General features: G+C 50.8%; 1 protein-coding gene across 7 annotated transcripts in view; it reads left to right on the top strand.

The window, feature by feature from the left end:
* The first annotated feature begins 225 nt into the window (after positions 1 to 225).
* The window catches only part of NRP2 (neuropilin 2), an 89,038-nt gene continuing 61,361 nt past the window's right edge, over positions 226 to 27,902 (top strand). For 6 of the 7 annotated variants that reach the window (XM_054829639.1, XM_054829637.1, XM_054829640.1 and 3 more), the window contains exons 1-2: positions 227 to 655; positions 12,363 to 12,540. In XM_054829639.1, the coding sequence (XP_054685614.1) occupies positions 583 to 655; positions 12,363 to 12,540 (251 nt within the window). In that variant the 5' untranslated portion in view covers positions 227 to 582. Of the gene's footprint in view, positions 656 to 12,362; positions 12,541 to 27,902 lie in introns of all 7 variants that reach the window. The other variant, XM_054829636.1, reaches the window with a different exon arrangement.

The following is a 27,902-nucleotide window of genomic DNA, read 5'->3' on the forward strand; positions in this document are numbered from 1 at the left end:
AGCCGCGGCACGGCGGCGCAGCCGGGGCTCGGGGATGCGCCCGGCCCCGCGCACCGCGCTGCCCCCCCCCCCCCGCCAGCGCTGCGGGAGCCTCCGCGTTTCCCCGCGGCTGAGGGCGGGGCGGGGCGCGGCCCGGCGGGGCGGGGCACGGGGCGGGGCGCGGGGGGGCGCCCCGAGGGGGCGGTGCGCGGGCGGGCGGGGGGGCACGGGGGGCGGTGCCGCCGCTCGGCGCTGACAGCCACATGCCGCCCTGCCTGAAAAGGCTGCGAGGTGCCGGTGGGGAGGGAGAGGAGGCGCAGACGGCGCCCCAGCCCGCACCGTCGCCGCCGCGCCCCGGGGGATGCCGAGGCGCCGGCCCCGCGGGTCGCCCTAGGGGAGAGGCGCTCCGCCGGCACCGCCCGCCCCGCAGTCCCGGCCCGGGGGAGGCTGCCGCCGCCGCCCCCCGCTGAGCCCCGCCGGAGCCGCTCGCGAGTGGGGCGCCCACGCGAGGCGCGTCGCGTCCGAGGCAGGGAGGCGAAGCCCGGCCCCGCAGCCTCGGGTGGTTTGGTTTTGGTTTTTTTTTTTTTTAATTTATTTCGAAGGATGGATACGTTTCTTCTCGCGTGGGGATTTCTAGGGCTGTGCTTGCCCGGCTCCGGAGGCACGGTGGAGACAGGTAAGGCGCCCCCCGGGGCGGGGGATGCCCCTGGCCGCGGGAGTCCTCCCCGCCCGCCCAACTTTCGGGTGCCCGGGCGCTGTCCCGGGCGCACGCACAGGGGCTTTTCCCGGTCTCGGGCATCGCATAGGGAATCAACGAAGGCTTGGCGCCGCCGCGCAGCTTTCGCGGTACGGGTTTTGGGGGGTTCATGCGTGTGGCGGTGGTGGCGCAGCCCCCCCGGCAAGGCGCGCAGCGGGTGTAGCCGCTCAGCTCCCATCGCCCGGCGTGAAGGGGCGAGGGGACGGAGCCGCATTGGAAAGTTGCGTGCTGGTTTTGGGGGGGGGGCACGGGGAAGGGAGGGGAAGAGGTACGGACCAGCCGCATCCCGGACGCCCGCATCCGGATCCCCGCGGCCCCGTGCCCGGTTGCAACCTCGGGAAACTTTATGTGGGAAATTAAAATCATGTGGCAGGGAGCAGGCAGCCGGGAGCCGTGCAGGGCGGCGCTGGGAGCAGGAGAGGCTTGCGGCGGCAGCGGCACCCGCCCGCGGGAGGCATCCTCCGGGCAGCTCCCCGGGAAAGCCCGCCCGCGCTCCGTGCGGCACCCGCGCGTACTTTGCAAACGCCGGAGTGTCCCGGGACCTGGCGGGTTCGTGGCGCATGGGGTTTTGGGGCGCGAATGTGGTTTTCTGGTCTTCGCTTAAGATAAACTAGGCTGGACTGTCAGGAGGCGCTGGGATGAAGCCCCGGTGCTGGCGTTCTTTCGGCTCGGGGACAGGAGAGGGGCGAGGGCGGGCTGAGACTGGGCCCGGTGCTCCCCGGCCACTGGCTTTGGGTCTGGCTAATGGGGGCAGCAGGGACCCCACCTGGAGCTGTCACTGGAGGAAAAGGATATGCCTCATGCAGCCGTCCACCGCTCTCTTGGGGCTCCTTCTGCGGTCAGCAGCCCAGGAGCTGCCTGGCAGGACAGTGGTGCCAAGCCAGCAGCTGCTGAGCTGTGGATTTCCTTTCCCGTTAACTGTGGCCTCGGGATGTGTCTCAGCCCGTGGGGATGCGGGGTCCTGAGCCGCAGTCTGACCCAGGCAGTGTTAGATAGCGAGGCGTGATGTGCATGCGTCGGTCTCTGCCTTTCCCCCTTCCCCTGCCCCAGAGCGGCATGGCCACCAGCCCCCCTTTGGAAAGGGAAGGGGGAGAGTCCCTGCTGCCTGAGAAAGTCCCTCTTTTTTGCAGCAGTGAAGCACAGACGTTCCCGGCAAACATGCTCTGTGGTACATTCAGTTGCTGGTTAGCATCGCCTCCTTCCTTACAGTTATAAAGGAAAGAAAAAAATCCCATCTTTTGTTCAAATAGTAAAACAAATGAAAAGGCACTCGATGGGGTGAGGAGAAAGGGCAAAGTCCTGGGAGGCCCCTGCTGAGTGCAACAGTCCTTTCAAGATGGTCCCTGTTGCAGAGGCAGTGGCTGGTCTCCTGGAGTGGGCATTGTGCTGAAGAAGAGCGGGCTGTAACCTGAGGCTCGCTCCTGAGGGTGCACTGACCAGCCTGGCTGCGATCCCTGTGGCTGCTGAGCCGGAATGTGTGCCTGTGTCTGTGTGTGCATCCCCTTCTTATCCTCGAGTGGGCTCGGGATCAGGACTTCTACCTGGGAAGGGTTTTATGAGACAACCGTGTCTCTGAGGCCATTCAGTCACTGTAAGAAATGTTTATTTGAACGAGGGGTTTTCCCGGCGAAACAGAGCATCACATGGTGTTGGAGCCAGCAAGGAAGTTGTCTCCCTGCGGCTGACACCAGCGGCTGTTTGCCGAGACGTTGTCGTGGTGCTGCAAACCCAGACAAATGACTTTACTGCTAGCCTAGTGTATGGGCTAACAGGATACCAACCTCGATCAGGCTACACTCAGCTCCAGTAAATTAGCCAGCCTAGTAAGAAAAACATGCCAGAGGTAGATGGATTTATGTTTCAGTCTGGTGTATCTGAAAGCCTTCCCCCATTATGAAAGTCCCTCTTAAGGTTCCCTAAGGGAGGTTAGTAGAGAGGGGAGATGTTTTTAATAGACAATAATATGATAATCCACATAGAAAAAACCCTCGTGCAATATTTCTACAGTAAGAGATAAACAGTGCAGCTGCCAATTTGTATGTAGCCAAGCAAACCTTGAGATAACCATGGAGGGGAGTGGGTGGGAGACCCTGGAAGATAAATCTGAAGGCTGGATGGCTGTGTGTTTTTCATCTTCCCGTAAAAAGCAATCAAGTAAGAAAGTTACAGATTTGAGTGACCCAAGTACTGAGCCCTTCAGATGATGTTTATGCAGCTCCGAGCAAAGCTCAGTCTTGAATTCTTCGAAATAGTTTGCTTAAAAGCTAGTATTTTTAGTAATGACTTAGGAGATGTAGCAAGGTGGGGAGGGGGACCAAAACAAATTGCTGCCAAGCAGGCACACGGTCGCACACATACAAACATGCACACACACACACCCACGCAAGCTTGAGTGTAATGCTTGTGCTGTTAACTCGGCTCTCACTGGGAACAAAAGCTTTTTTAGCCTAGGAATCAGACAGTTGTCAGGAGCATCACTGAAAACGACTGATACGAGCTCAGTGGGGGGCTTTGACCCAGGTTAGGATGCTGCATTTTGTTTTCCTAACTTTCCTGCCACAGAAAATCATGATGGGTGGTGTCTGGAGTGATAGGCAGGCATACTGGTCCCAGGGGGCTCTACAGAGGCACTTCCCACCTCCCTGCCCTGCTCCTTCTCCCCCCCTCAGCCCCCTTCCCAGTATTTACTCTGTGTTTGGTACTTTGTGCGTGGCTTAGAAGGTTAAAATGAGAAATAAACCTGCTTTGCTGGGCCAGACAAGGCAGTGCTCCCCATCCCAGCAGCGTGCCGCTCCAGCCAAACAAGTAGGCTGGCTTCCTAGCAGAAACCTCCAGTGCTGCCAGGCTCCAGGACATGGTGGCCTTGTAGCACAGATAGCCTGGGAGGAGAAAGCATCCTTCATGGGGTTTAGGAAGCTGTCAGGTTCAGATAAGGCTGGGATCCTATCCTGTGGGACCCCCAGTTGTATTAATAAGGAAAAATTAATTTTTAAGCACTGGGATTGCTGCCAAATTATATGACCTCTGACAGACCAGCTGTGCTAGGAAAATAAATTGTCTATATCTGAGACCTGTGATCCTATCTGAAATCGAAATAAAGAAGTCGGCATTTAGCCACGATGGTGGGGGCAGATTGCAGCAGCCTGAGAGCAAACTGGAAGCTGCTAAACTTGCTCTCCATTGTGCGGTGAAGTCACCGCCACCGCGTCCCCATGGGGTCTCAGGAATACAGTTGTCTAATCCGGGAAGTGTGGAGAGCTGATGTGCCTGCACGCACCCCACCCAAGCTGGGGCTGACGGTGTCGGCACAGAGGTGGGGGCAGAAGCAGGGTGTGAATGTTTCCAGCTCTACCCTCACTCTGTAACAGCCCTTTGACACATTTCTAATTATAATACACACACAGACAAAGAGGTAGCTGGGCTATTTTCGAAATCCTGTCTACACCCTGGTGGAAACTGCAATACTAGCAACAACATAAATCAGGGCTGTTGCTAGCAGTGTTGCACACGGCTTAGCGCTACAGTAGCATGGTTTTAATCATACTCAGAATCAAAGGGTCAGCCTTCTCCCTGGCTGAGCCAAATCGCAATCTCAGAAGGCCAGATCCTGAGCCAGGCTTGATGCCTGTGCAGTGAAAAGACACAAGCGCAGACACGGAGGAGAGGTTTGTCAGCACGAGGTCGGCAGGCACAGGGCCAAACACTCGAAATCACAACTCAGATCTGTAACCCTTTCTGCATGCAAGCAGTGCCTGTGGATCGCGTGCAGGAGGACAGCTAGGGTAATGCTGGGGGGCTGGGGCCCTGACCACAGCCTTGGTGAGGCAACCTCTTCCCAAACAGGTTGGGGAAAGGGGTACTAGCAGTGAGTTGGCATGCAGAATAACCCGAAGTATTACTTGCAGGGATGGATGGCTGCAGAGCCTTTCTGTCTGAATGCTTCTCCCCCTCTCTTCATACTTGATGAGTCAAAGAAAATGGGCCCCAGAGATGAAGTGCTGGGCTCTGGGTCTTTCAAACCTGCCCTGATTTCTTCCTGTGCATTTGAGACAAAGGCAAGACATCTGCCCAGCTGTTCTGGTGGGTCACCCCTAGCTGTGAAGTGCTGCCTGTGTGGGGCTTGAATGCCTGCCTTTCTCCACGTGCCTCCTAGGAACGTGGTGAAGCCAAAAGGACACTGTCCTTTCACTCTGCTTTTCATTTTGTTGAAAGGCTCCTTTGGACCCTGTTTTTTAGGGGATGCCTGTGGGGAGAGGAGGGAGGAAAACCCCAACCCCTTGCGTATGTAGACACATACGCACACACTGTCTCCTTGGTTCCTTCTCTCTCTTCGCAAGCACACAAATCTCTACCTTTTCTGTTATGCACAGAGCCCTCTGGTCCCCACCACCTTGCTGCCTGCCACACACACGCTCCTGGATCTTTCCCTTTCCTGCACTCTCCCTCATGCTCTCAGAGCCTCTCGGCAACTTTCTCCCCCGTGCGCACCCCCAGGCTCGCTCCTGCTTTCCTCTCCGTTTGACCGCTGAATGTGTGCTCAGCAGGAAACAATGTGTTTAAGATGCTCGCCAGAATGCGTAATAACTTCGTCGCTAGTAGTGAGGCTCAGCAGTAGCTGGATTTGAGCAAGCCGTCGTAAAGGCTGAAGCCACTGCTGCTCGGCAGCATGTGCGGAGGGAGCTACGGCGGGGCCTCTCCCCAGGTGGCTCCGGAGGGGCTGCTTCCGCTCCTGTTCCATGCCATCCCGTCCCATCCGTGGGGCTGCTCACTGCCGAGGCACCGGGTTTTGCTCTGCGGCTCTAACAGGGCCCTTGGGAGGGAGGTCTGAGCCAGGGGTGGTGCGGGATTCAGAGAGGCTCTGCCAGCCACTTTGGGAAGAGGCAGGAATAAACTGCCATTGCCCGGTGGGGAAAGCCAGGACTCAGTTTTTATGAAGAACGGACCCTGACAGATGGGCTCGAAAGGTGTGAGGGAGCTGGGAGGGCGCAGGGGGAGATGAGAGACAAGATAGGCTTTCTTTCTTCTTGGAATTGTTGTAATAACAATACTAATTAGTATTTCAGAGGCATTGAACACCTTTCATCAAGCCTGAAGCTCTTTAGAGAGGAATCCTAGGTGAATCCATGGCTCTTTCTTTAATGTGTGGAATTAGAAATGTCTCTCGCTTTTCCTCCGTGGCCCTCAAACCAGCCTGTTATTGATAGCATTCACGGGGGTGGCTCTGCAAATTGATTCATCCTCATATTATTTTCTAGCGTAGCCTATAGGTAGGGTGGCAGGCTGCCATGCAGGAAGACTCTGCTTTTTTTCTGCCTCTGCTCCGAGCTTTCAAGCCTCCCTGAGTCTCTGTTTCCCCACCTACGGTACTGGCGAGGTTTCCTCAGAAACTATCCGATCCGCAGCTTGAAGGTCTTCTGGAGCTGCCACCTATTCCTGGGAGATGGCAGTGTGTTTCCATGAGACTTCAAGAGCTTAACACAGAGGCAGGAGAAACAGGCGTGATTCCTGCAAGTTGAAGATGCAATTATCCCCCTCCCTTGCACGTGCATGCACACATTCATGCACTCTTTCGAATGATTACTGGAGTAGCCAGGAGTTGTAATTCCAGTCCCACCGATTACATTTGCAGGCAAGCTGGGAGAATTGTGTGCACACTCATGGATATAAAGACTAACTATTAGGCCGGTTGCCCTGTTGGAATTGCATTTGCCTGTGATATATGATGGCAAATAACAACGTTAGCAGAGGTGCCACCATGTAAAACCAGGATATGAAATCTCATCAAAGATACAAGGCGGGGGGGAGGAAGAGAACCACCAACACCCCGAAGTGGCAACATTTAAAGGTCAAGGTTGCCACTGACTAAAGTGGTACGAGGTGATGCCAGCCCCTGCAAGGCGGCTATCCAGAACTGCAGGTGTGGAAATCAGCTGAACTCCAGTGATTTCAAAGCAAATTACCCAGATTTGCATGCAGGATTTGGCCCTCTCATTTTCCGTGGTGAAGCTTGAGTAGATCTCTATTTCAGGTTTCCACTTAATTCTTCTGTGGATTAACATGGCAAAGAAAGTGTAGGTATCGGAAATCTCCAAATCTCCTTCTCTCTCTTCCTGCCTCCAACGCTCCCTTCTTATTTAAAAATAATTTAAAATGATCTCTTTTTGCAGAGGCTCACAGCTAAAATGTTCCATTTGCTGAGCTTTCCAGCGTTCCCCTCTCACTGCTGTCCAGTGCTATAAAGTGAATATATTGCATCCCTCCACAGTTGCCTTAGGAAGTGGTCAAACGGCTGCATTCCTCAACTGACAGATTGGCGCGTTCCTTTCTTGCTTAAGCCCAGACAGTGTTTTTATGAGCCTGTCTCATGACAGGCTTGAGACTCTTTGAATCAAACAAAATCTTAGTTCCAATCACAAAAGCAGTCTTTAAATTCTGCTTTGCTGTGCCTCTACTTTTAAGTGAAATTGTAGTTAAACTGGTAAAGGCCCGCAATGAAATGTTATGGGGATTTTCCCTGGTCGTGTGAAGTCCCAGGATGTGGGTACCGTTCTGGGATGAAATGTGCGTGTAAGTGCTTTGTGTTGTTTGGGTGTGTTTGTCTGTTAATTTGTTCAGGAAGCCTTTGAAGCTTTATCTCGCAATCCAAAGCAAACATGCTTCTGCTAAAATGATCTATGCTACTGGGGATAAAATATCTAATCTTATTAGCTTCCTCTGCACTATGTCTCTCTCCTTGGCCAATGGCTAAGCTGTATCATTTAAATCCGAGACTTCTCATTTGTGTTCCTGCCTGATGTGAAAGTTGTGCCGTAGGGTTTGGGGTGAGAGCCCCTGCCATGTTAGCTGTGTCCAGACTCTCCCTCAGGGCCAGAGCCTGGGGAATGAGGCAGGACGAATGTTAACAATAATGAACCCTCAGCAGAAGAGATTTGTTTCTCCTCTCCATGCCAGGGTTTGGCAAAGTGCTTGGATGCATGTGGACCTTAAAAACCTTTGCTTCTTGAAGAGCCGTTTGACTCTAATGGGACTGAAATGCAGGGTTTGCTGCACAAGGACTCATGCCAAGTTCAGCAGCTCTGAGAGCCATAGATTGTGCGTGCCAGGACCCATATTTTGCTGCGCTGTTGGAGGGTTAGCAGGGCAAATCTACTCTGCTCAGCGCTGAATCCTGGGACGTAGAAATCTTCTGCGGTGGTTGGATGAGAGCATGGAGCTGGGCTGTGAGGGTCTCATGCGAGGAAGAGAAAAAAGTGACAAGGCCAGGAGGTGCATCCCTCTGCTGTGGGACTCCGGGAATCTCTCTCCCTTGCTCCTTTGCTGCCCTCGAAGGCTGCTCTTTCCAAGCAACACTGACACTGCTGCTTGCCTCTAAGGCAACAAGAACATCTTAAATTTTGTGCGCAGCCCTGAATTACATCCCCAAAGTAAACTGAACCCGGCAGATCAAAATACGTGATAGTTTTCTGCTGGACACTACAAGCTCTGAGAGGCTGTAGTATGTGTGTTTGTTGTGAAACGAGCCTCTCTGGTGATGATTATTTTTGTTACAGGCAGAGTTGGCTTCAGTTTCTGTGTTGAAGGTCCAACAATAACAGTGAGCCCTGCTCTCCTGGGGTGAGGGAAATCCAGAGAGGTTTAATCGGCAGGAAATTCAAGTAGGAGAACGCTCTGCTCCCGGCCTAAGGTTTCAGCATGCGCTGATGAGCTGCAGAGCTGAAAAACCCCAAGTGGGGGTGGAGGTTCCTGGGGCCTGGCTGTTATTTTTGGGTCCCCTGAGTGATGATTGCTCGTTGGAGGCAGGGGGAGACTTCATCAGCCTGGATGTCTCCAGCAGGTCAGGGCAGGGAAAGAGGGATCTGCCCCTCGCAAAGGGTGAGGACCTCAGCTGCTGATATCCATCTCTGTGGGAAACTTCGGAGCTGCCCACCATATACTGTGGTGTTTGCAGGAGCCTACCCTCATAAGCTTCTCCAGGTCTTCCTTTCCAGTCCCTATGGCTTGTTTGTCATCCTCTGGTGTAGTTCCCCTGTTGGGGTGGTCCTGCAAGGAGAGGGTTGCTGGGATAATGCAAGTCATGTTGTGGGTCTTAATGAAGGAGGGGATCTGGGGATTTCCCATCCTGAACGCAGCCTGCTCCAGCACTGCCGAGGAGTCCCGACCTGCATAGCCTCTGTTGAGGAGCCTGGCTGCTCTCCTGTGGCCTTGCCATCAGCACGGCGTTCTACTGGTCCCTCCACTACGTGGGCTGGCAGGGGCCCCGGCAGTTTGCTTTCAATGCCTGCATTTTGCTTACTGAGCAACGGGATGTCCCACGCACCTGGCAGACTTGGCTTATAGTTCAGAATTTAATTTTAATTTTATTAAGTGAATTCAGGCCTGGCAAAAGCTGCCAGAGCCCATTAGCTGTGGAGCATGTCTGGCTTCCAAAGCATACAGCCTGGACAGTAGCCATGCCACTCACCTTTTTTTTTAATTATTATTTTTGCATGGATTAAATGCATCAGTTTGAAAGGACACATTTATGTAGAAGCTTGACCCTCTACTGTGTATAAAACAGGCCTGATTTTATATAGAAATCCAGTGCTTGGCATGTATGCTGAGGCAAACCATTTGCCCAGCAGTGGGCACAGTGATTATCTGCTAGATACCAGTGAATCAAAAGAGAAAAAGCCTGACAGAACAGTTACAAAGATATTAAAGTAATTTTGCCTCTTCGGATAACTCTGAGAAGTCCTGGTTTCCCTGGTACACTGTTGCCCACCACGTGGACTGGTGCTGTGCATGAACAAGGCAGCGCTGTACTGAAGTAGCCCCCTTCGTTTCTCTGGCCCTCCTTGGGGAGGGATGAATGAGAGGACAAAATCTATTCCTCTGAGAGACCTCGCAGGGCAAGGGAGAGGTTTTGAGATCAGGGTAAACCTGGATTTCTGCTCCTAAGTTCATTTGTCACAGAAGAACCAGAGCAAGCTGGAGCCTGACACCCCTGTTCACATTGCAGTCCCCCTCCAGGTTGGGCTGCGACGGCTCACAGAGTATTCATAGTATCCGGCGCGAGTAAGGGGCTAGCAACTTCTGAGTGGTGGGTGATGTTGGTGGTATCAGCCTAGCGGGTAGCATGTGTGTGAAAGCTGGAGAGACGGGGAGGGGATGACGAGGTGTGGAAGGATTGACTGTATTTTCATTGCTTCGAGACTTTGCCCTTTCCAAGAAAAATAATCTGCAGCTTGAATATTTCTCTTTGCTGGAGGGGGTGGACATGTGTGCAAACGTGGTGTGAATTTTTATGAGAAGGTGTGAAAGTGCGTACATGAGTGAAGTGTGAATTACACGTCTATTTGTACGTTGATGTCAACAAGTCCGTGAATTTCTTCCTTCCACGTGAATGTCTCTTTTTCTCTCTCTTTCCCCCCCAAACCCACATAGACACGTGTGTGGGCAAATATGCCTTGCTGAGAGAAGAGATTTGTGCAAGAACGTAGGTTTGTAAATGTTTGTGTGTTGAGCAAGCTCTCCTGTGGAACAAAACCAGATGTTTTTTGGTATTCTCAGTTCTTCTGTGGCAGTGTTGTGATTTTTCCCCTCATATTTTTCAAGATACTTACAGGATTATTTTAAGAAAAAAGGGAATGCTGCAGAGATGCCTTTGGGTGTGTGAGAAGAAAGTTATTTTGAAGAATGAATGTGTTAGAGGGCATGAAAAATATGGGGGAAACTGAGACAGTGCTTTTTCATGGTGAAGGAAGCCTCACTCCCCCACGAAGGGCCCTCCTGTTGCCCTTGTTCCTGCACAGGGCACATGCGTTTTCTGTAGGCAGCATGCAGGCAGTGTGCAGGCAGCAGGTTGTTTATTCGAAGTGGTTTTTTTCCAGGAAGCATTGCCGCAGAGGGGTCCTGCCTTGCTCCTTGCATTGGCTCTGGCAAGAGGGCAGTTTGAAGGCGGGCTGGGATGTCCCCACTGAGAGCGGGCAGACTTGCGACAGCCTGGTAGGGGACACCCCTGGGGCCTGGCGGACTCTGTGGCAGAGGGACAGAGCCAGACCCACAGCGTGGGGTTGAGCCCACGTGAGTCTGCGCTGCTTTGCTTCTCCCAGGTGGTCCCAGGGCTTTGCAGCGAATGCTGCTGCAAGAGGGACAAAGACAACCCTCGGGGCAATGGGGGGCACTGCAGAGTCCCTCAGCTTGCAGTGCCGATGGGATGCGAGACGTGTGGTTGCCCTCCTACACCGAGGGTGATGTTCCTCCTGTGCCTCAGCTCCCTCAGGGTATGGGATATGCCTCAGGCTCAATCCCAAGGTGTGCATATCTGGGCCCCGGGAAAGCCCACCCGCACCCTCCTGCAGGACCGAAACCCTGGGGACAGCATTGCAGCGGGGATAACCTACGAGGGTTTGCATCCCATGTTGTACACTGTTGCTTATCGGCAGGGAGGGGAAAGCCTTTCTGCAACGTGGGACTAGGGTCACCCTATATTCTTGCCACCCTCCCTGTGGAGGAGCTTATGGTTTTGGAGTTTGCCCATTTTGCTGGTTTTTTTGCCAATTTTGCTGGACATGAGGAGGCAATGGTGTCTTCCAGGGGCAGCTGTGGCAGCCCGTGGGGCCATGGTGCTGGGACGGGGCAGTGGCAGAGGAGAGTGGGCAGAGAGAGGCATGCAATAAGGGCCCTGTGGAGAAAGGGACTTTGTTGGGATTTGTAGTGCGTTATCAATTGACCCTGTGATGCAGATTTTCCTCCCAGCAAGTAATGCAATAATAAATTTGATTTGCAGCGTTCATGAGATTAAATGTTTTTTTGAAGATGAAATCACCCTCCAGGGCCTGTTCTAACCCAAAGCTGAGAGTGCTTCCTCTGCTCACCACGCAGCTGTTGCCAGCCATTTGTGGGCTAGCCCCACAAAACCACCACTGCTGATTATCCATGTCTGCAATTCCAACAGCTGGGTTAGCTTGAAAGGTTTCGGGGACAGGAGGTCAATCTGCTAAGATGGGGTGGTGGGGGCAGGCGGGTTGGGGAGGGAGAGCACAGCAAGCGGAGAAGGGCTGTCATGGGGCTGTGGGCTGGGGCCAGGAGGGCTGGACGCTGTCCTCAGCTCTGCCGCTGGCCACGAGGGTGGGCCTGGGTTTGCCATCAGCCCCGCAGTGCCTCAGTTTCCTTCCTTGGGAACAGCAAAGCTTTCTGCGCTCCTGCAGCTGTATCGAGGGTCATACGTGTCCAAATTTTGGTGTCTCCCAAGGCAGCTGTGGGAGACTGCCACAGAGCAGCTTGCAAAGAAGGTTAAAAAAAAAAAGGGATAAAATGAGGCGGCTCTGGATGATCTGATATCAATCTGTCTCTTACTTTATGGCTCTGTAATGGGCTCGGCAAGAGCATTTATTTCTCTTTTCTGGTCTGTATGAAATGTGGTATGTAAGTGTGGCAGGAGGTGGAGGGGAAAAGGAGTAGGTTTGTTGTAGAATAATTGTCCTTGCCCGGAGATTAATATGAAATACTAGAGTACCAAACGGATATCAATGGCCTGAAGAATGGCCTCTATCAGACCACCCCTAGCAGTGGCCCAGAGGGACCGGCTGTGCGCGGCCGATGCCCAGAACCCATTTCAATGCCTTGTTCTCTTGTGTCTCTGCAGCTCAGCCGTGCGGGGGCCGCCTGAACTCCAAGGATGCGGGCTACATCACCTCCCCAGGGTACCCCAATGACTACCCCTCCCACCAGAACTGCGAGTGGGTCATCTATGCCCCTGAATCCAACCAGAAGATTATCCTTAACTTCAACCCTCACTTTGAAATCGAAAAGCACGACTGCAAGTAAGAGCCTTCCTCTTCCTCTTTAGTACATAGTCACCTCTTCTTGCCTAGCAGTATGGGCCTCATGCTTGAAAACAAGCATTGTCCTGAGTCCTCGTAGCGCTGTGTCTCGTTGCCTTTTGGGGCAAGTGCGCCTCTACTGACTGGGTGGTTATAAAATGCTGCTTTGGACACACAGGACGAGCCTACCTGCATTGAACTGGTGGTTCTTAACTCAGCCTGATATCACCTGAAAGCCAGAGCTAACTGGCTTTCAACCTGAGTTTGACTTTGGTTCAAAGGCAGCTTGTTTTTCTCAGTGTCAAAGTGGCCTCACTGTCCTTTTAAACCATGCTGGGAGAGCAGAGCAATTTCCTGGTGTGTGAGTCGGCAGAGGTATGGGCACAGAGCGCCCTAGGGCTGGAGACCCAGGCTCAGGCCATGTGAGGCTGGGGGCTTGGGGGTCCAAGCTGTTTGGGCTGGATCTGACTCTCCACAGTGCTTATTGTGTTGCGTTTGGTAAACTGGGGGTTCGTTTTTATCTGCTTTTTTAATTCTTTGCTTCTGAGAAGGTACTTGGAAACTAGATGTCGGGGAAAAACAATTAACAGCTAGTAAAGAATAATTAACGGCATCAAAGGGCACCATAAAAGGCTGAGTTAATAACATGGTCTCAGCAGACATATAAACCTGTGTGTTTAATCTGGAATCCACAGCCAGCTACAAGGATGCCTGAGCTGTGAAGGAGCTTGGGGTCTCCTAAAACGGGCCTGACACAGCAGTCTTGCCAGACACACTGGTCCTGTTGATTAAAAGAGGGTTATATATGGAGAGGGGAACTCTGTTTGCAAAAAGGACAGAGGAACGGGGAAAGCATTTATGGGGCTGTAGAATCAGTCCTGTGGAGAACAAAGAATTCAGCATGGATTTGATGATGTACTGAAGGTTATGAAGTGTAGAGCTGGATCCTCAGCTACCATAAATCAGCATAGCTCCTCTAACTCTAATGAAGGTGTGCTGATTGATGTCATTGGGGATCTCATCACCCCCTACAGATAAAGCCTGGGCTAATAAGGCTTCGAGCACCATGAACTCTCCCTGAAGTCACTGTGTGCGAGGCGTTTAGCACTTTGCAGTATCAGGCCTGTGTTTAGAGAGGGGAGAAGGTGGAGAAAGGCTGGATGTGGGCATAGATGAACACAAGAAGGCCTTGGCAGTGCGTGTGAGAATGATGGTTGCTATCAGATTTTATTATTGCTTGTACAGGCTGAACTGTATAGCCTTCTCATAGCTAATGCAGTTGCCCCAAATTCACAGTAGTAAAAGCTTTATAGGCCTATATTCGCAGTCTGCAGTGTGTGCAGGGCAATGTTGTGTGCAGGACGGGTTGAGCTGGGCAGGAGGGACTCCAGCATCTGCCTCTCCAAGGTCTTGAGCAAGCAAAGCCAGCTTGGTCAGAGAGCCAAAGGAGACGAGCGTTAACACTGTGTAACGCTTGGGCATTAAGCAGTACTAATAGGTGACCATCTAGTAATAAATCTCATCCAAGTGTCAGAGGGTATTTTATGGAGAAGCAACGGCCTTATTGCAAATGCAGGTGGGAACCTTAACAAGAACAGGAGTTCAGCATCAAAGAAACATAGTCTCAGGGCAGAGCCCTTCTTTTGACATCTGATCATTAACATAGAGCACATTCACACAAAGGTGACAGACTAATGAACCCCATTGTGGCACTCTGGGCAGACAAGGTTCCCTCTACTCTGGTGTTGCTACCTGGCAGCTATCGGCGCGAGAGCGGGGCCAGTTTGTGCTTCCAGCTGCCAGAGGTAAACACCGTAACCCTTTCCTCTGTTGCTGCTTCTTTCAACATTTCGTTTTACCTTATTAGGCTAAAGTTTCTCCCTCATAAAGCATAACATTTACATTCCTAAACCCCATTCTAAGGCCTACAAAAATATCTGCAAAAGTCTTTTTAGTTTTAATGTGTCCTTTCTGGCCTTCCTTGTATCTGCTTTAGATTTCCCCTTGGGACGGGAGGCATTTCCTCCTGTGTTTTGCACAGTGCCTGGCACCCTGGGGACCTCTGCGGAAAGGTCAGTGATTTCCCCTTGCTGGGCAGCTGGCCGGAAAGGGCCTGCGTACCTGGTGCTGTCCCGACCGCCGGAGTGAGAGCTGGCTGCCAAGAGCGGCTTCAGCAGCCAGCCCTCCCTGCCTGGCAGCGGGAGCATCAGCTGGGGACGGAGCCCAGAGGTGGCAGGCAGGGGTGGCTGCTCAGTTCTGATTGTTGCTATTGTTTTCCTGGATGCACATCTGGGCTTTTATTTTTTGGCTGCGTTCAGCTGCATTAAGAAGTAACTGCCCACACCATCATGAAAGGAGTAATTTGGTGTAACTGAAGCCCCAGAACATTTTTTTTTTTCTCTCTCTGTGCTTCATCCGTGCTCCAAGGAAGTGCCTTACTTTGGGAAGGCGCTTCAGGTTAAGAAAATTGGCAACCTCCTCCTGTTGTGGCTCTTCTGCAACGGGGATCCCTGTTGTGGGAGGATGGGCACGCTGTGATAGGAAGCATGGGACCCGGTTGTTCACGCTGTCCTGCAGCCATGGGGCCACAGCGGTAATGGCAAACCCAAAAGGGAAGTTTGATGCTCCGAAAAAAGACCTGCCAAACTATTCGGAAATAATTGTAACAGCCTGTCTGCTCGCCGTTTCTTCCTCTCCGTGCTGCGAGCGCAGCTGTTGCTCGGGCACTGCGGCCCTGCACAGTCGGTATCTGCTCTCTGAACAGGGAAGTGGCATCCAGTGGAAAAGAGCACGCTGCTGCTGCTGTGGCGAAATGTTTCCACTCGCCGCATGGCATGGCGGTAGCTGGGCAGCCTTGTGCCTGGCAGCGTTTATTTTGTGATCCCAGGAGTGACCTGAACGGTTCGCAATAGGTGTGCAATAAGGGGTGGCTGTCCCCCGGCTCGCAGAGTCACGTAGCTGAGCTGCCCACTCCTTCCTAATTGCCATGTCGCTGTTCTGTCTGCACCACTTGCTCGGAAAATCCAAGTCAGAAGCCTCATCTGTTTGTGAATCACTGCATTTATAACCACCTTTTCCATGTGGGCCGCCCTCCTGCTGCTAGGTTTCTCTTTGGACCATTAAAAGCTCCCTCCCAAGATTGGCTACTGACCCTGCCATCCCCGGCCGCACTCGGCTGACTCTGGCAGAGGATTAGGCTGGGCAGAGGTGCCGTTGAGTGCCAGGACGTTGCTGTACACTCACGGCAGAGGCACGCTCCCTCTAGACTGCAGCGGACAGGCTCATGCTCCCTCTGCAAGCAGAAGATCTTTCAGCTGAGTCATGACATCTGCACCAGAGGAACGTTATTTAAAAAAAGAAAAAAGCCTGACTGATAATCAGACCATGTCAGCGGGGTTTTTTGTAGCCCTTTCCAATACGCGCTGCAACTGGGTTGCAATCGGTGGGATATCCCTGCTTGGGGAGGATTTGGGGGGCTGCTGCAGTGGCTCGTAGCCCCCTCTGGTGGCACATGCCAAATGCTGGCAAAGGTCTCTGGAGACAGGGGCCTGGGGCTTCAAAAACAGGCAGGAGCTGGCAAATTGGAGACGGCCCAGAGCTGCAGTCAGGCTCTTCTTCCTGACTTTGGCTCCCCATGTCAAGCCCTGGGGGCTTGCAGAAACGGGAACTGGGGCCACCATAATGAGGAAATTTATGCAGTTGTCACTATGACCTCATAAGTGTCACGATGGTGCCAAGAGCTTTGAACCAAGTTCAGCATCCTGGTGTGTGCTGGATACCAGGCAGACATGGCAGGAGATGCCCCTGCTCCCAGCCTGAAGGGTAGAGGGGACCGAGGTTTGGCAAGGGAAGGTGCCACACTGCCAGCACCCGTCTCGCAGAGCACTGCCTGCCAGGGGACACTGGCAGTAACATGCTGGTGTTCCTGGGCCACAGTACAAAGGGTGAAGCACACGGGCTTGCCTAGCCAGTGAAGGCCTCTTATGGCAGCGTGGCCATCTCCTGTGCTTCCAGGAAGCTGGGCACTAGAACAAAAAAGCTCTGCATCCTTCCTAGAGAGCAGCAGAGACACTGGCCCAAGTCCCTTGCTCAGGCGGCGGGGGGAGCTGCAGCCAGCCCCAGTGCCCACGGACAGGCACAGCTGCTGGCTGCAGCATTCAGCCTGGGTCTCTTGACCATCTCCTTCAAACAAGAGCATAATATTGCAAGAAGCTGTCCTTCCATCAGTGAAGGTTAAGAGTAGACAAGGCAGCAATTATGGACAGCTAATTAGCAAATGCTTTGGAAAGTATGCATAATTAGCTTATTAGTAAACATTTTAGAAACAATGCAGTTCATCTGGAGATTGGGAAAATGCTTAGAAAAGAGGAATACATTTGGCGCACTGCAGAATGCCGGGGCTTGGGGGGCTTCTTCGCTGGGATGCAAGGGGAAGTGACTGCATCTCCTGCGACAGTGTGGGAGTCAAGCCTTAACTTTACAGAGAGGGGAAGTCAAAGATGAGATGTTAAGGAAGGCATTTGCTTGCTCATATATTTGTGGCATGGGTAGCCAGAAGCAACATTTCATACGTACAGGAAATAATTCAGTCTGGGTAACATGACACTGCAGCTCAACTTGTCTTGAAATGAGCTTCTACTGTTTTTTAACTCTGTCCAGCATCCGCTGTATGGTTCACAATTCCCCTCAAGCCCAGATCATTTTCCAAAATGAAACATCAACGAATGGGTTAGCTGTGACAGCATTAGACCAGGACATGAGTTAACAGCTCAAGGTTGTTCACATCTCTCTTCTCTGCTGCCCATCCACAGAGCTGTGAAAGCTCAGCTCCGCCGTTGTGCTTCCCCACGCCCCGTAGCCTCTCCCTGGGGGGAACAGGCCAAGTCCAGGCTCTGCAAAAGGTGATGGCCCCAAAGGCACTCTCCTGGGGTCTCCTACATCCCGCCGGCTCACCAATATCCAGTGCGTAGGAGTCAGATCTGGTTTTGCACCTTGTTTCCTGCTGGCATGGTGACAAATTGAGGGCCAGCTGGTGACATTGGGAACAATAGCATTAGAGACAGAGACCTCTCCCCCTCCTTCCTGCTAGCGAGGAGGAGGAGGTGGTAGTGTACTCTTACTCAGCCTCTCTTGCCAGCGAGGGAGGGAGGCAGGTCCCCCGCAGCATCTGGGAAGGAAGCAAGCACAGGGCTGGCTGTGATGACTTCTCACTAACCGGGTTCAGGATCCAGCTAAAAGTGTCAGAAGCTGCGTCCTTTGTGAGCGTGCAGTGCTAGCCATGCTCCAGCTCTAAGCCCCTTGCACGTTCGCTGACCCTGCTTAGCGCGGGTGCCACAGGACAGTAGTAGAGCAATCCCATTGAAACGGCCTGATGATAACCACGGTGTTGAGATGCTCGTGCTTTCAGCAAAGAGCCCAAGGCCCTTGGCTGTCCTTGCAACAGTGCTCCGGTTCACTGGGTGACACCAGGTGACGCCATTCACAGAGGCTCATCCCAAACAAGTGGGTCTTGGGAGCCTAAATGTCTGTGGGGATATGAGTCTCAGTCACTTTTTTGCATCACACAGCAGGGTTAGCAGTGCTCTTCCGTGTCACGGTGTTGCTGTCTGGATGCGGGAGTCAGGTGGCTTAGTGAATGTAAGGAGAGTGCTAGAATGTTATTTTAAAAAATTACCCTTTTTTTGTTAATGACCAGACATAAAGCCCAGCAAAGGCAGTGGGAGGTTTTACCTTGATTTCCATAGGAACTGGTTTAGGCTTTTAATGAGCAACTGTTTGCCTTAGCTACACGCAGCCTTTTTAATGGATATCATCCCTATTGTCAGGCTGCAACAGGGGAGTGGCAGACTCGCCAGCAGTATCAGGGCTGGGAGTTGTGAGATTTGGGTTCTTCCCCTTCCCTGGTATTGATTTACTGTTGCTGCTCTGGCAAATCACTTTAAATTCCCCGGCCTATAAAGAAGAGAAGACCTGGGCATCTGCAGGCATAAAACCCAGTCTAGATAGCAACCGTGCATTGCACACTCCCCTCCAAAGGCTGCTGCGTAGCCGCATCACACAGGAGCAGGTCAGAGCGCTGCAGACGACGATTGGTTCGTTCCCAGCCTTTTCTGGCTGGGTGTGAATTCTGCAATTAAATATGAATGCGAAATAAAAAGAACAGACTGCAAAGAGCAGACTGAAAACAGAAGAAATTTCTGGTTGCTTTTGGCTAGAGCTTATTTGAAAGAATTGGGGGAGGTTAGTTTTTAGTCTGAGACTAGTTCTGAGTCTTCTTTAAATCAAGCGGCTGCACACCACCGTGGAATGGCAATGTAATAATATGTTGCAAACCACAGTCTGGTGATCCTGGAATTCCTTATAAGTTAATAGCAGTCATGGTCCACTAATCACAGCTAGGATGTTTTCAGCAACTGTCTTTGATAGATCAGTTCAAACACACCTTAGAAAGCCTTCCTTATGCTGGCTTAGCAAGTAGATCAGTAGATCAGTAGAAAGAGTGAATAACCTGGGGGGTTTTGTTGTGTTCTCCCCCTCCGAATCCCAGGGAGTTCTGGGATCTACATACAGCGTTGCTGAGAAATCACAGTCCGGTGGTATGGTGGTGGTTTTAAATAGCACTGGGTCAGATATGGAGACGTTAGTGTTTAATAAATTGCTAGAAGCAGAGCCTGAAGCAGTGAGGTCTGACAGCAGAAATCCTATGCCAAAGACTTAGTCCTGTTACAAATGGCACAGAAACTGGTAGGGCAGCCCCTCTGTGGGTGTGCTGTGGCTGCCCCAGACGTCACTTCTTGCAGAGGTACAGAAGACATTGCAGTCAGCGTGAGGAAGGGCGCGCCCCTGATTTTTGAGGTGGGGTCCCCCTTTGCTGAGACAGGCAGCATTCACCGCTGGCAGTGGGAGAGCCCCTGTGCTCAGCTCCGTGCCTGCCGAGGCTGTGCCGCATACAGGGTGTTTGTAGGGGAAGTGCTCAGTGGATTAGAAACCTCCAGGGAACTCTCAGACCTGGGGTTGTTGACGGATGTCCAACAAGGCGTAGGACTCCCCCCCCCCCCGTCCCCCCGGCCAGCAGCACGAGAGTTTGAGGCATGTGCTCAGCTTCCTTCCTCTTTTGTGAGCGTTGGTGTGAGGTTTCATTTACATTGTTATTTTGCAGTAAAAAGGGAAGGTGTAACGCATGGCTCTCGCACGTTATGCCTTTGGTAATGCTGATGTTTGGCTGATAATCAGGGGCAGGAACAAGGTCTGGGATCTCCATCAGCAGAGGGGACTGACTCACCATTGATCTATGTTCACTGCATCTTGTTGAAGTTTTTTGACCCATTTGATTTCTTAGGTTTTCTTTTGTGAAAACCCTCTTGATTTTTCTGCTGTTCAGGAGCAAAACATCTCTCTGTGTCTTTAAATATGGCAGATGGGGATTTCTTCAGATGTCCAACAACTCAATTGAAGGAGACCTCAGGAGACCTCTCCCCTTCCCTGTCCCCCTTCTCAGCCTGTCTTTTCATCTGCAATCTGTAGATGTAAGGGCTATAGTAATAGAGTGTCAGAGGAAGTAATTGATTCATCACACACCGAGAGAGGAGTCTGTTGCCTTCAGTGTCAATGGAGCTGAACCACAGCCTGGAAGGGTGAGGGAGGCTTGTAAACACTCCATGGCTGAGCTGGCAGGACAAAGCAGACGCACCGCCGCTGCTGAGCAAGAGGGTGACACAAAGGGTTGCTTCAAAGAAAATCTTTCTGAAAAAAGCAGTGGCAGGGCCCTCGTTTGTGGGAGAAACAGGGATGCTCCCATCCCCCTGTTCCTAGAGCGCATTAAGGAGAAAAGGCATCCACCAGCTTCATGCAGCAGTCCACTCCCTCGTCTCGGTCTCCCTCTTCCATCTCGGCATGGCTGTCTCTCCAGCCTGCTGTCCCAGGCAGGGCTGAGCTTTCGACCAGCCCCCACAAGCGGCTAATTCCTCCCACACCCCCAGGCAGATACTGCTGCCTCTGAGACCTGGGTGGGAGGCCACCACTGCTGTGAACGCACAGCAGGGCATGATGTGTGCACGGCACAGCACTCGCCCTCGTCCAGGCATTGGTGGTGCTCAGAGCCTTGGTGAGACTCAGTTCAGATGGCTGTTGAGCTGCGAACGCCTGTGTTTTGGGGGCAGAATGGAGTAGGAGATGCTGCATGCAAGGAGGGATCAGGCAGGTTTGGTGTGCTGTTTGCCCCAGAAGCGGCTCTTACTACAAGCCAGCACGGTTGGGTTGTTGTGGAAGTGCCCGAACAGCGGAGGCTGAAGGCCAGCCTTGGCAGCAAAGCTTTGCTTACTAGTGCATCGGCTAAAGGCAGGAGCTGGGCTGTGAACAGGCTGTGTCTGAGAAACTGCGGGGTCAGAAAGCCGTCCCATGGTGAGCCGGTCCCGGGGTGACCATCCGTCATTAACAAGGGATGCAGGCAGCCAGGAGCGCGAGGGTGGGCTGGTCAGGGCTCTGTCCTTGCAACCTCCTTTATACAACTGGTGCTTAATGAGGTGTTTGTTTCGGGTTTGTGCTGAAAAAGGCCAGTGCAAATGAGTGACATGTGCAAAGCCGAGCTGCAAAGCTCCCTTTCTGATCCCAGTTATTACCAGCTCTTTCGTTCCTCGTGGCATGTTGTGTCTAAGGCCATGACTGGCACTGCACGAGGTGCAAGGGGATGTCCCTTGCTACCGCTGTGGAGGGTGGAGGGTGTTTTCCTCTGGGAAGAGGGCTGGCACAGCAGAGCATGTGAGGGTGCCCTAATCCTCATCAGCACCTGCCCGCCAGTCCCCAGACCTTGAGCCCTCAGGGCCAGCCTGGCCCAAACTGGTCTCCATCTATTGCCTGGGCTGTCGGGCACTGGATCCCACCAGGAAATGGGAGCCTGTTCACCTGTTCCCCCCACTGCAAAGTGAGCATTCGCCCCCCACACACACCTTCTGCCTGCTTTGCTGCTTTTCAGCAGTAAATTTTCCTCATGTGGTTATTACCTTTTATTATATATTTTTTTTCTTTCTGTTAGTGATCAACTGCCTGTGAGTGGTGACAGTAAAATGACATAGAAACCAAAGTCTAATTTTTTCCACAGATGGATTGTAGCAGAAGGAGGAAAGTGCAAATGCAGTTTCTCAAGTGTCCTGCATTTTGGGGTATGAAAGGGTTGTGAGTTGCTTCAGTTCCCTTAAAGCAGCAACAGAAGGCATAATGCCATGGGAAGGGTGGCTATTCTTAACATGCTTTATATATTTTATTCCTGGTTTCACCATGATTCCCCCCCCCCCGAAAAATACCAAAGACATCTTGCAACTAAAGACCCCTTTAGCTAAAGATAGAAGGGTGAGGAATTTATAGAGATGGTTTTGGAGGCAGAAATAAAATTAAACAGCCATGTGTAACTCCTGAACAACAGCCTGCAGAAAACCCCTAAAGTGCACATTAGCACATCTTGTTTTCTTATATAATGAACGGTTTTCCAGACATGCCCCAGATGAGAGCACTTCTCTACTCCAACGCGCCTTTCCGTAGCGATCTGGCAACACAGCTTGAAGAAGGCAGCCCGAGGATGAACAGCAAAGCGCGGGGGAGCCTTTTGCTCTCCCGTCTCAGGGGGGGCAGCAGCATGCAGCATGCTAGGAGCTGAAATTTCCTCCTGAATCAGAACTTGCCACAGGAGCAGTTTGCAGCTATGTTTTATTCTTCCCTTTGCAAGATGTATTTTGGCTACCTTTTTTTTTTTTCTCCCCACATAAGTTAACAGTAACTGCTGAAAGACTTTTCCCATCAGCGGTGCTTGTACAGGGGTGAAAACAACCCAAGGAGTATAAATAGAGGCTATTTGTAGTTTCCATTTTTTGTCTTCAAGGCATTTTTGAAGAAGTTTTGCAATCTGTTAGGGTTATTTTCTCTCCCTCTCTGTCTCTTTTTTTTCTTTTTCTTTTTTTTTTTGACTGGATGACTGGATTTTTCTCATTTCTCAGAAATTCTGGTCAGATTTTTGAGGGGATAAGAAAGTAATCCAAAGTACAGTGGAATGATTACAAAACCCCACAATTCTGTGATTACACAAGATGTAATTGGATGGAACAAATTCAAAACAAGCTTCCGAGAAATCGTAAGCAATTATGCCCCTCCGCCCCCCGGCTTGGCTCTTTCCCTGCTGCCATTCCATTTTGGTCATTTTAGTCACTGAAATCCAGTGAGGTCCCTTCAGATTCAGAGCAATGATAGCCTATTTCTCTCTGCTGTCGCCAGGGGCAGTTATTTCCATCAGGGCAAAACAAGGGCAAGCTCTGCCTGCTCTGGGAGCATCTTTTACCTTACCGTGGGCAAACACGGCCCCACAAGCTGCAGACTGAGACCAGATTCATTGCTTCTACATTCAGCCACCTAAAGGCCAGGTCTGGTCAGCAAGAGGGATTTAAACTACCTCTGTCATCAGTGCAGAAGAACGATTAACCCCATCCTGAGATGGCTGTGAGTTGTCATCTTCCACTGAGAGGAGAGGAGGTTTAGTTGGCTAAAGCTAGATATGATACAAGCTTAAGGTCTGGGCACAAATCTGTATCAGGATCTGTGTCTATGAGGACTGATTCTCTTCTCACCCCAGGATAAATTAGGAGTGATTACCCTTAAAATGATGAGTTACACATGTGTAAAACCAGTTCAAGTCAAAGGAGAATCCAATTCATCTGCTGTATTTATAATTAATTACTCTGATTAAGGGCTGGCAGCTAAGATCAAACTTCATTGCTCTTGTTTCATCAGACAGCAGAGGTGCTTGCCTCTGCTATCATGGCTATAAAAAAAACCCTGCAACATTTAAAAATCCCCAGGAGCTTCTGCAGCAATTTAACCTTTGAAGCTTATGTCCTGCAGTTGCTTAAGATTATATAAACATCACAGAAAAGTTCTACTGTCTTTCACAATGTAACCACCCATGAAATAAGGATTTGGTTTGAAGGTGGTGTATGAAAGAGCATGAAGATGGGTGGTGACACAGAAAAATCGACTAAGCCAGCTAGCATGTAGTGGACATTAATTCTAGCCGTCCCTTGATTGCAAAACAAGCACAGAGCTGCTGGTTCACCATTTCTTAACCATCTTTATACTGCAGCTGCCATTTAATTTCTAACAAACAGCTTTTTCTTAGATCATGTTTAAAAAACCTTACATTTTATATAACAATTTATGAGAAACAAACCACTCACCACCCTTTCAAAGGGAACAATTGCATTTACCAGCTGCCATAGTGGCTAAGCAATTTCCCCATGCCTTCCCCCAGCTACCCGCAGAGTATTAACGCCTGCTGAACTTCACTAGAATCGCACTTTCTCTTCCTATTCTCAGCAGATGCATTTGAGACACCATAACATATGGTTCAAGCAGACCAGAGGTCTCGAAGGCTCGAGTCAACACTGGGCATTCCCAAATTTAGGGCTGTTGGCATGCAGTCAGTACCTATTTGTCTCTCTGCCTACCTAGGCCAGACTCCTTCAATATAATATAATCTGTCTAATCAAGGCTGGCTTCTGTTCTCGGCTGTGCTGCAAACTTCCTGTGTGACCTTGGCCCAGCCACTGCTCCTCTCTGTCTTCCCACCTCCCAGGGTCTCATGAGGATCCCATCATTACTGTTGGCCAGGTGCAGTCATGAGCCCCATGGAAATGCCTATAAATAACAGCTCCAAATTAAACATTGGGGAAGTTCAGGTTAGAGGCCTGCAACTCTCTCCAGCCCTGGCAAGCACTGGAAACCAGGCTTAGCTCTGCGCGAGCCCTCACCTACTCCAAATCATAACTCGGGGAAGAGACTGAGAAAGCTGCCAGCTAGGTCAGAGCTTGGTCGGGGGAGCCAGCTCTCCTCAGGCTTTGAAGCAAGGCTTGCACAAGTTTATGTCTTGGGAGGACTCATAGTATGGCTGTGAGCATATAAATGATTTATCGTATTTCCATCCTAAGCTCATGTCCCCGTAATGTCCTTGCAGTATGCTTCTTTGGGGAAAGACTCAGCATCTCTTTGACCTGGGGCTGAGGGGCAATAGGTTTGTTGGTTATGTGTGGAGCAGTACAAGTCCCAAAACCGTGCTTTGTGCTGAGTTGTGTGCCTCAGAAAAGGAGCACCCAGAGGAATGGTGCAGGCTCTCTGGTGGGTCACAGCATTTCTGGAGCTCACCGGTGCCTGGGTGGGCACCTGGGAGGTCTGTGCTGGCCTCTGGGGATGGTGGAGCACAGCTAAATGGCCAGGGAGCAGATTAGCTATTTCATAACAGAAAAGGACTGAAAAGGTGGAGGTCTTCTCGTAATCACTGCGATTGGGGCTTGTTTGCCTTTATTGTGCCTTGCAGTCTTGTTTGGAGAGCCAGCAGCAAAATGACTTAGGGAAAATAGAAAGGAAAGACTGGGAAGCACAGAGGGTTGACTGGAGGAAAAAGCAAGCAAGGAAGCACGAGTAATACAGGCATTAGAAGTGCTTTATAATTAGTTTATAAAAGCTCTCTTAATATCAGCAAAGCACTTTCTACTGGAAATCTTTAATAAAAATGCAGCAATATTTGTAAGCATTGTACGTTTTCTGTTTAATTCTGTTAAACAGCTCCAAGAAAAGTGTTTAAGCAATGCATTTCCCTCCTTTCTCACCCCTCCCCATTGTCTGGGCAGTTAAAAGCACTTCAGCTTTGCCTCCCTGCCTTGAAAGTCCCTGGTGGAAGCCTCTGTTTGAGGTGGTTTCAAACCTACTGGCTGGCCTTTCCGCTTAAGCAACAGCTGAAAATATCCTGCCGCTGGAGGAACAGCCAACTGCGGTCACCTTCCCTGCAAGAAGACTTGGTTAATCCATTGAGTATACTTGTGGGTTACAGATGCTGCACCCTGCCCTCGCATATTTATGGTTGGCTCATTGGAGCAGTGCCTAGATGGGGAGAAGTGGCCATGAAATGTGCTTGGAGATGGCAGCTTGCCCAGTGGAGGTAATACCAGAGGTCAGCCCACAAGGATGTTGGTGCACACTGACTGAAACAATGGATTTGGTTATATGAGTGAAATGCAAATTTCTGAGCACTGGTCAAGACAGTTTGAATGCTATCGCTGCTTAAATGTGTCCCACCCAGCTGTGCCCTACTCTGTAATTATCTGGAAATGAAATGGTTAGAGTCGAAAGCATCCCCTGGGTTGGGTTTTCTTCCTTCCAATTTTTCTTCTTGTTTTTCACACGGGAAGAACAAAGTCTGGAAACCATGCTTAAGCTCAACAGAAGCAAAGGTCTGGCCAAACCAGATTTTAACATGGCCAGTGACCCAACGTGAGAAGAATAGGATTTATCAGCTTGTTTTATTGTGGGCCAAAGCATGGATATGACTGAAGCACATGATGCCAAAAGACTCTGCAATGGGGATTAGCTGGTGTTCTTGCTGAAGTTCAAAAGTTTCACGGTTTGGACCGGACGTGTTTGGTGTTTCATTTTGAAAGCCTAAAACTTAATTGCTGTGTTGGAGAGGAAGTAGGTGCTCCTGCTCATCTGGACAGGACTTATCTCCTGAGTGCAATACTCTCCCAGTTCGCACTGTTTATATGACCTGAAGACAAGAGAGTTTTGCCATATAAAGAGCAGAGGGCTTGGGCCAAGATTTTTTAGCTAGGGAAGAAAACTCTTATGCATTTATATTCATTTTACATTTGGCAAAAATGATTCCCTGACCTTCTCCTAGGGGCTTTTTTGGTTGTTTGTAACATTTGATTTATTAAGGATTAGCTCCAGTAGGAGAAAGCTCAGTTAGATGCATGGATGAAGCAAAACAGGGTTTAATTCAGAGAGGCAAATATTTCCTGATGATTTACTTACTAGATTCATTCTTTTAATTTTCCATTTGCAGATTGCCCATGAGCAGATTGCAATATTCCCAAATTGTATGTATTATTGGAAGTTATTCACCCATTCAATAACCAAATATTTCTTGGTCCAGAATTTGCTTCTGAAATTGCCAGGGCTCCTACAGCACTGGGTGGTTTGAGGAGCCATGTGGACAGCGCTGGTGGGATGTCTGGTGTGTTGGCTACAGCAGAAGCTGTGATCATTACAGTCAAGTAGTTGGGGCCACGTACTGTGTTGGCGAGTTATAACCCCACGAGGAGACAAACAGATGTGTTTCCCTGAGATGCAGCTAACCTCTGCCTGTGCCATGCAAATGGCAGCTTTTACAATCCGCTCCATGAAGTGTGTTTTGCCAACATTCATGTTTTTGCCAAATTAATTTTTTGCCACATATTCACAATTTCACTAGTAGCCGGTAGTCCTGCGGCACAGATGTGTACTTCAGATGTGGAAGGACTGCAAGCACACTGAGAGCAAGTAGTTATTTAGAGAACAAAATGTCCCTGCTGTTTGCTCAGTGCTACTTTAAACAAATAGACAAACAAGGAGGAAAAAATTCTACTTAAAAGAAGCAATAACACTGCCCTCTATGTTCCTCCTCCCTGGAGAAATGGTGGGATCAAGCCACACATGATGGACATTAGTGGGGTCATGCAGGGTGCTGCTGGACGGTGTCAGGGTAATAAGGGGTCACAAGGTGATAGGGAGCTACGCAGAGCTGAGGGGAGCAGAGGGAGCAGATCTTCATTTACATTGCTGCGTGTCTACCTACCAGCTAAGCCAAGTGCTCTTCCTGTGCGAGTGCCTCTTCTCAAGACCGCTTGGATTTCACCTTGGCCAAGCCAATTGAGCCTGTAATGAAGTTAAAGGCTGGGTGATTGCAGCTAAGCTGAGTGCTTGGTCCAGCGTAGACAGGATTTTATCTGCAGGCATTTTTGCTTCTGGCTCTCAGCCTGATTTAGTCCCAGAAAGGAGTGCAACCAAAGCCGTCCGGGCCATCTTTCTTTGTGGAGGAGCACACTCAGTCCCTGTAAGTTTGTTTTGAGGTTGTTGCCTGCTGATGTGTGTTTTGCAGAACAGGAATGAGTCACATGAGGATCATTCTGTATCCAGCAAGCTACTTCTCCTTTCAACTCTCCATTCCCAAACAGGAGATCTTGTGACAGAGAAGAGAGGCAGATTTCTGGCAGCCTGGAAATGCTTTTTCCCTCTCTGGCCCCATGAGAAGAGCTGTAGCATGTTGTTCAAACAGGTTGATACAAAGCGAATAAACAGTGGGAGAGAGATGGGCAGTTTCTGTAAATAGCAGCGTGCTGGCCAGAGAGGAGAAGAGGGGCGGGAGAGCGCGGGTGTTAGGAAGCAGCTGAAGAACAAGATGTTCACATAAAAGCTGTTTGTATCTTCACAGCACATAGAGCCCGATACTACCTTGCCATTAGTCATGGCCTAGAAAATATGAAGGAATCTGTGGGAGGTTCACCTTTCAG

The sequence above is a fragment of the Grus americana genome, chromosome 6 (assembly GCF_028858705.1).
Source record: "Grus americana isolate bGruAme1 chromosome 6, bGruAme1.mat, whole genome shotgun sequence".
Classification (NCBI taxonomy): domain Eukaryota; kingdom Metazoa; phylum Chordata; class Aves; order Gruiformes; family Gruidae; genus Grus; species Grus americana.